Source organism: Phalaenopsis equestris, unplaced genomic scaffold (genome assembly GCF_001263595.1).
Source record: "Phalaenopsis equestris unplaced genomic scaffold, ASM126359v1 Scaffold000428, whole genome shotgun sequence".
Taxonomy (NCBI): Eukaryota; Viridiplantae; Streptophyta; class Magnoliopsida; order Asparagales; family Orchidaceae; genus Phalaenopsis; species Phalaenopsis equestris.
The window spans coordinates 2945116-2954248 of NW_018164869.1; the positions used below are offsets into that span (position 1 = coordinate 2945116).

The window sequence follows — 9133 nt, forward strand, 5'->3', positions numbered from 1 at the left end:
TTCTTGTTTGAGATTAAGTAATGATATACATTAACTCAATGTGTTCTAGAGAAAAATTTTGAGGAAAGGTTCCAAAAAGGTTTTGAGATTTAAGTTTCCTAAATGCTTCCATTAGGGTGCCTAAGAATGTCTAAGCATTAACAATTTTGAATGATAATGGCTACATATATGGTTGTGATAATTTCTTATGATTGGGTAAATTGTAAAGATTACAACTCCCTCATTGTTTTATTTTTAGATTAGGTGATTATTATTAAAGCCTATGTTAGTATACTCTTCATTTATGTGAGTGAGTTTGAAGTATTGAACTATTAAACACAATTATAAAAGATGCAATAATAAGACTTCATTCATTATACATACTATTATGGAGGATAGAACTATGAATATCTTATTTAGATGTTGTATCATAAATAAAGTTAATAATATTGGATATTAGTGTATATTATGGATGTATATGATTAAATTGAGAGTTTATAATTTATCTATTTAAAAAAAAAATTATTATGTTGTTAAAAGTTCTTGGTAATTTATACACTTTAACATTTAATTTTTTAATTAATTTTCGGCATGAGATTCCTATAAATAGTTGAATATTATTAAATGAGAATTGAAGCTAATCCATTAAGCTTATTTAATACTAGATATTTAGTTGTAATGCATTTAGCAAATAATAGATTTATCTAGAAATTATAAAAATAAAGTTTGACATTTATGATACCTTAGAAAATCCTTATGAAAAGAAGAAGAAATATTATCAATGTTTATAACTCATATGTCTTATGCTCATAAGAACTAAGTAAATCAAATTCTCATTTACCAAACAAGAAAAGAAATTATTTTTGTAATCAATCTCTCTTTAGAAGATAACAAATGAAAAATAATTCATTTCCATTCTTTTACCATTTCCATTTACATTTCATTTTATTTCATCTTTTTTTTTAAAATTTGTCCAAAGCATGTGTATCATGAGCTTCTAGTCATTGCCTTTACTCCCCTCTTTTCTTGTTCTTCATTTCCCTCTTATGCTCTTTTTTTTAGTCCTTCACCTTTGTATAGAAGAATGTTTCCCAAGTGTTAGCAATGAGTTCTTCCTCTCTGATTGCTTTGATATATAAATATTTTTTAATGGAGAGATTGGTTGTGGATGTGGTACAAAAATGACATAAGCATACATTTCTTCTTGCAATTCATAGCATAATATTAGATGTACCCATCACATAAACTAAGCATTGCATACTTGTTAGGGTTATAAGTGAGCCATAGCACTTGATAATTAGGTTAAAGTTAACTTGACTAACATTGACTCGATAATTAGGTTAAAGTTAACTTGACTAACATTGACTCGATTAACAGGCATTCAATTTCATTCAAGTTATAGACTAAACACTTTTGAGCTCTTTTTAAAAACCTAAAGACTAAACACACTGAGCATTAATACAATCTAACTCCTTTATTAATGGTCTTGAACTAGTTTCTTTATTATTCAACAATTAGCTTATCAAATGCTTGATGTAAATATAAACTATTTAATTAGTCATTTACTAGTTTAAGTTACTTTTATAATTCTCATACTTATTTCATAATTCCATCTCCGAATCATACTTTCAAGTTTCAACACTTTTAATCTTCATAAACCCAAGTTTGCTTTCCTAAGCGAGTATATACCAAGGTGGCGGCTAGCATGAGTAGGGTTGTAAACGAGTCGAGCTTGAGCAAGCTCAGGCTTGGCTCGTGTTCGGCTCGTTCGAAATAGCTCGTGTTCGAAATCGGCTCGTGAACAGTGTGTTCGTGTTCGGCTCGATTTAAATATTCTTGTTTGTGTTCGGCTCGTGTTCGGCTCGAAATTGGCTCGTTAAAATTAAATTAAAAAAAATAGATGTAAAGTGTGAGATTTGAACCTGAACCAAATATATACAAAAGAAGACATAAACCACATTGCCACAAAATGTGTTATGATTTAAACTTACAAAAATAGTTATATAAATTTTTTTATTTCGAGCTAAAACAAACTGAACACGAGCGAACAAAGAGCTATTCGTGTTCGGCTCGTTTATAATTCAAGCTTTAAAATTTGTTCGTGTTCGACTCGTTTACTTAACGAACTAGCCGAACACGAGCTAATTAACGAGCTGAACACGAGCTGCTCGCAAACAACGAGTTTTTTTGACAGCGTTATGCATGAGCATGAAACTAAAAAAATGAGAGAGCAAATTATCAATTATTCTCATTTCCAATGTGCCTGCAATTGACATGTCAATGAGTGTTCTATGAGCACATTGTTTTTAGCCCAGAGGGGTGAGAAGGTTGAGGGAGATCAGGTCGGTAAGGTTTTCTGAATCATAGAATTCTCTCTACTTCTCTTTCATTGAAATTTACACCATATTTATCTTCAAAACCTTAGCCCTCAACCCAAAACAAACTAACAACACTTCACAAAGCTAAAAATACTTTTTTTAATTCTACTTTGCATGAGATAATCATTTTGCTTTCAAATATGTATAATGTTTTAAAATAAAAAATAAAAAAATAAAGCACATATGATATCACAAATAACACACTTTATAAGATTCACAAATCAAAAAAATTCACTGCTTTCTTATATGTATTAAGATATTCAATGATGCCTTGAATTTGTCATCTACTTTTATATGTGAAAATAATATTATATGCACTGTTGAGCTTGTCTAATACCTCATCTTAAGATTGTCATAAATCAAACTTGACTTCCAATAGTAATATATTCCATTTGATAAACTAAAAAAACCAATCCATAATCTCTCTCTCTCTCTCTGAAATTTTTACATGCTTATAGCATGCTTTATTATTAAGCTGGTGAAGGATCGGAAACAGATGTAAGTGGATTGTTGTAATCCAAGAAAAATTATTGTGTGCGGACACCGCATGCATCTCAACAGGCGATGTCCGATCCTTACCTCTACGGTCGGGATATATTTTAATTTTTTTTAAAAAAAAATTAGGTGGGGCCCACCAAAATACATTCTGATCGTAGATCACCTGATTTACGGTCAGGATTGGAGTGTATGGAATAATTTTTCGTAATCCAGCTGACAGCTAATCGTGGATCTGATATATTAAAACACTGCACTGGCACTCGCACTGGCGCTGCAAACGATTAATCATAGCATCCATGTCTGCGTGAAGTTAGCATTCAAATTGAAGGCATCACAAGAATCATGGCTCTGCATTAAGTAGGTGAGATGCAGCTACCGGTTTGCCCCCTGAATGAAGAAGATGACAGGAGGTGATGGGCAGAGGGGAAGAGATAGCTCTACAGAGGAGTGCATGATTAGCGTTAGGGTTAGGGTTTCAGCTGAACGATTGGTGGACCCGCAAAGGTTTGGTACAGGTAATTAAGCTGGGTTGCCTTGGAAGGGAGGAGGAAGGCACGAGCTGCATGTGAGAAAGTAGCGTATTTATCAAATGAAAAGAGGAATAAATATGTTCTCTTTAATAAATGATACGATGCCTTAAAGAAGAGATAAAGCGAAGACATGACTTATTTTATTTTATTTTGAAAATGATGAATGTCAGAATGGATAAAACTTTAAATTCAATTTTTTTATATCAATTAGAGAATTAACAATGATCAAACAAAACACGTGTAAATGACAGGCGGCAGATGCTCCCAGAGTCGATTACACGTCATAACACTTCAATTCTATAAGAAAATATATAAAATTAATCATCATAAACTGTAAATTTATAGCAGTTTAGAATGAAAGAATAGTACATAATGATGCAACAAAAAGGAGAACAGTTCACCAACAAACAGCAGCCATGAACATAGCTCTGGTCAACTGAAACATATCCGCAAGGCTTCTCGGTAAGTGAATGATATTTCTGCACTGAGTGGACTGGAAGAAGAGATGTGCGGGAAGGAATTAGGGTCAAGGATGCAAAAACAGGTTAGTTTGTGGCGGTGGGACGGCACCTCGGGTTAATATGCGGTTTATCAAGCAAAGTTTGGAAAGAATATTGGAATGAATTGATCTACAGGGAACAGAGAACAAGCAAAGGTCAGGCAACTTGCTGCGCAATTCCAGAAAAAAAAAAAAGGGTTGTGTTCGCTACTGAAATGGTGAACATTGGTGAAAGAGAGCAACACAATGTGTAATATAACACCTAAGCACTTCCATGCTTGTCAATGGAACAAAGGCGAGCCCGGCCAGGGTTAATCAATGACTCTGACATTATCCATCCCTACAAAAAAAAAAAAAAGGATTCAAAATTAAGCTTTAATTCATATCAAGATGACCAACAAACAAGCTAGCATTTTAGGTGATAAAGGTGCAATCTTATCGTTCAAATGACTCGAGTATGTGTGAATAAAATGTCTATGCATGACTTCTTGCCACTTTTTACATGGAAGCATGGCATTAAAATATAAAAAGACATGGTTCTAAAATTAAGATCTACAATTTTTCCTTGGAATTCATCTAGAATGTTCTGCCCTTTCCAGCATATCATGTCAGTTTGAAAATTAGATGAAGTCAAGCAAAGCGCTTGACAAATTATCAAGTTAGCTGACCTACTTATACTTCAGTTTTGTATTAGCAGGTAATTAGTTGGGAGTAAGGCTAAAGATGATTATGATGAAGATGATGAATGACATATATTGTAATACTGTGCATGGAATAGGAAGAAATAGAATACACATAAATATTCGGACACAGAAATACCAACGAAAAAATCACCTCAGCTTCAGCTTCTCTCTTGAAATCTTCATAAAAGGATGATACTGCATTGCAGGACTCAACTACCTGGGCTTCTATGTCTACAGCTGCGGGAAGTAAATGATTCGATAAACTATGGTTCAGAGATGATTGAGAATGATTTGAGGGACTGCTGTTCAGTGATGACTGAAAAGGATGAGTGAGATATCTTGAAGATTGCTTCGCATTTGAAGATTGAAGAAAATGCAGAAGCACATGAGCCTGCAAAAGCAGATTGTCAATAGTCTACACAATGTTCATTTCCTGACTTTATTGAAATAGAAATGAATACCTACATGGAATGCTGCCTTCAAAATGTCATCTGCTTTTGCTTTATCCTTTAGTAGTGCATATATGTTACCCTTTGAAGGATTATATGTCACTATATACCTTTCTTTCTGCCGGCCATGAAAATTGCAACAAGTAACAAATATGCAACTTTATATGACACAATAACAACATACAAGGGCTAAATGAGCCCAAAATCACAAACAAGCAAGCACATATAACAAATTTTAGGAGTATCATCACGTTATACACAAACATAGCAAATATAGGCCATGTGTCAAATGAAAATCGCCTTATCTAAAACAATAGTTTCATGATTACAAAACAATACCTCAAATAATGGCTCTATGGAAAGATATGTTGATGGATCTTGAAATGCTTCTCCAAATCTAGACCCTAAACAAAGATGGTGGAAGTTTTAATGTGATCTTGCAAAAAATAAGGCAAAATAAAATAATAAAGTAATATAGGTTGATACCTAAGATTATAGATGTTTGTTTTGACCATGGAAAATGGAATATGTTTTCTTTGGCATTGCCTTCCTTCAATGAAGGAACATTACCTACAAAAAACAGTAAGGGCTGATGATGCGCAACATAAGGTTTTTCGGCCATGTAAATGACATACTCGAAGTACTTAATTATGTTTTGCATCATTTGATGAGAAATTCAAACAACATATATAATCAACGATGATCTAGTCACATGCCAGTCAGCAGGGAACAAGCTAACGAATACAAGAATCTAACTAAGAAAATTAAATTCATGTAGTTAAGAAAAGGGTACCGGCTGCTGTTAATTTGTGTTATTAAAGTCCCCATAGCATGCAAAAGCTAGGAAAAGAATAATGTCGTTGATGAATCATACAAGTCCCACTCACAACAGAAGCTCGGTGAATTCTAAACTTATTCATTATCACAGCTTTCATATAGCATGCCTTTAATCATCGCCAAGTCCCTCTCTCTCTCCTAACTCATGAACCACCATTAAATCCTCCAAAATTGATAGAATCATCCCAAAATTACCCACAAAAAGGGAAGATTTTGGGAATAATGCATGATTTTCAAACGCCTATAGCCATCATTGTCTTTGAAAAAAAAAAGTTTTATTTTTGTGAGATTTTAAAATCATGAAGTTAGCTTGAAATTGTGTTTTATATTGTGTGAAATAAACTTAAGGTAGCCTCGTATAGAAATGCAAGCTGCTCTGCAAGCTGACTCAACATATGTTCATCATCAAGCAGTAGAGAAGGTGCATGCGCAACATGACACTTTTCTAAACGTATTTTCACATCAACCAAAAGTGCACAGTGAATCACACCATTGGTTACGCATAAAAGTTGCACTGACAAAAAATTTTTATGAATTCAACCACATCCTTTCACATCTTTCCATATAACAAGTCTTTTAGTAATGGCTATCTCCCGCCACATTCTTCCAAACGCTTTATCATCTTTAAATTCTCCAAAATTTTTAGACTTGTCCCAAATCACGCACAAAGTTATAAAAGTTTGAAAATAAGCCATCAGAAGAAACACTAGTATCCATTCCCGTAGATGACAAATATTTCAAAATTTGCAACATCTTCCGCAAAATATACAACTAAAGCACCGTTTGGGGTACAATTATGTTGATCTTATACTGTGCAAAACAAAAAATTTATGGAGCCTTACCAAGAGGGATCAGCCGGCCACCAATGAAGATTCCTAGTGTACTTGATTGAAGACTATTTTGGAAACTACTTGATTAGTTTTTATTCACTTCCTATGTACATTTCTTTATTTTTGTTTCAGAATCATTTCCTTTTTTAATTTAAATTAGATATATTTGGTAAGTTTGTAAATTATGAGAGATTGATTTCCCTATATATGTACCCTAATTGTGAATAATCAAATCAAGGAATTAGTTTTCGCCCAGAACCTGTCTTCTACATGCTATCAAAGCTTAGGAACAAACCCTAGCTTCCTCTTGCCGTCGGAACCCTACAATAGTCATTGGAATCTCCACTGTCGACCTGTAGGCACTCATCTTATCTTCCCTGTAGCGAGCTCCCTGTCGGAGCCTCCCAGACCCTGCTACAGGCACTCCTCCCTGGCCCTACAGGCCCTCTAATCGGAATCTCCCTGTCGGAACTCTTCCCTGCGCAGCCCGCCCTCAGTTTTTCCCTGCAATTTTCCTTGCAGGAGTCTCTGTCGAAGCTATCCCTGCAACTGCACACTGCATGTTTTCCCCTATTTGATAGGAAAGAAGACAGGCTTCCCTGCAGACGCACTCTAATTCCCTTGCAAGCGGTCCTTCTTCCTTGCAGGCTTACCAACATCCTTCCTTTCTCAGCTATCCTTCAGCGGAATCCTTCTCAGCAGCAGTAGGCCTTCCACCAAAATCCTCCTCAACAGCAACTTCTCCACCAATTGCACTCCAACAGCAACAGGAAATCAACTGCGGCGGTAGCATCAGCCAATTTTCCTCCTTTAACACAGCTATCTTTTTTCTACCTACAAAAGCTGCAGTCAACTCCCTTTCTGCCACTAACAACAACCCTAAATACGAATAGGGCTTCTGACAAAGTACTGGATGAAGACATCAAGTCCTACTCAGGAGGCTAATTGTGAATCGAAAAAAAAGAATTCTGCATATAGGACACTTGAACTCTCCAACTTTATCACAGATCATAAACTCAATGGTCATATACTCACAACTTCCTTCAATGGTCTCAATCCGATTTATGTCCACTTGCGGTAAAGGGATTGAGAATCATCTCACTAGAGAGGGCCCAATTCCTAAGATCACTGACCCCAACCACCGCATATGGAACAATCAAGATCATATGATTATGTCGTGGTTGGTCAACTCAATGACCAAAAGAAGTGGAAGATTTCGTTGTTCTACAAAACTGTCAAAGAAATCTAGGAGGTTACAAAAGAAACATATTTCATCAATAAGAACACAGTAACAATTTTTTAGATCGAAACGAAGCTTCATGGCATTCACAAGAAGAGTCAAGTGTCACACCATACTTCAACACATTGATAAAGTATTTCAGCTAGATAGGTTTGAGACGTGTGGAAATGCCCACATGATTCTGTGTTTAAATTCATCATCCAGAAGAAGGTAATTAACAAATTCCTAGTAGGACTTACTCATAAATTGAATGAAGTGAGAGAGAGGATGATGGGAATAAAGCCTCTTCCATCTACTCATTAAACCTTTGTTGAAGTCAGGAGAGAAAAGAGCGAAAAGAAGCTAATGTTGACTGCAAAAGGGAGTTCACAAACTACCAAAAACTTAGCCCATGTTGTTACCACATCATAAAGGTCATATGAACCATTCACCAAGGAAAAGCTTAAAGTGCTAAAAAACTCCATGGAGGTAATTCAGAGCAGCACACCAAGGTAGTATATCATTCTCCCATATTGTTAGTAATGAGAGATTTTGAACTTGAATCATAGATTCAGTAGTCTCCGATTATATGGCTGAAGACATCAATGCTCTAGGCAACTATCAAGAGGTGTTCATCGTGAAGTATAACAAAATAGAAAAAAAAACAAGAAAAGAAATAAAATAAAATTAATTGATTAATTACTTATTTGTCCCCGCCAAAGCCAAAGAGATCCACGTAGAGGAGATAACTGTTCCGCCCTTTACTCCTCAGTTGCATGAGTAGACAAGGGCATATTTTTTTATACACAATATTTATGTCGTTGAACATCTCCCTTCCCACGTTTCCTCTTCTTCATTGTCGCCAGTATTTGTCTTCTCCGTTTCAACCTCTTCACTTCGAAGTCTACACGCCAAGAAGGTAAATCTCTTAAATGTTTTTCTTCTTTCATTCTTCTTTACTACTCACCAAAGATCACTCGCTTTCACTTCCCTTGAGCGATTTCCACGGCCAAACCCAAAGCTTATGAGATCCTAGACATCTATTTCTTCCTTCACATTTCCCTGTTCACGCGACAAAGCCACAATCAATCACCACTTCCTTACTCGATCGCATCAACCCTTCACGCCGAAGTTTCATGAAAAGAATGACATAGGTGCCTCAATATATTTATATTTATTTATTAGAAAAATTAAACTTTATGAAAATGAGAATGAAATTAATTTTATATAT

The 9133-nt window shown here is 35.1% G+C and overlaps 1 protein-coding gene across 1 annotated transcript in view; it reads right to left on the reverse strand.

Moving 5' to 3' along the window:
* Nucleotides 1-3693: 3693 nt before the first annotated feature.
* LOC110027489 (protein root UVB sensitive 6) overlaps nt 3694-9133 on the reverse strand; it is a 27148-nt gene continuing 21708 nt past the window's right edge. Inside the window, exons 9-13 of the mRNA XM_020728945.1 lie at nt 5503-5586; nt 5356-5420; nt 5033-5134; nt 4719-4958; nt 3694-4224 (exon numbers count right to left, since the gene is read on the reverse strand). Coding sequence (XP_020584604.1) covers nt 4147-4224; nt 4719-4958; nt 5033-5134; nt 5356-5420; nt 5503-5586 — 569 coding nt within the window. The 3' untranslated portion in view covers nt 3694-4146. The remainder of the gene's footprint in view (nt 4225-4718; nt 4959-5032; nt 5135-5355; nt 5421-5502; nt 5587-9133) is intronic.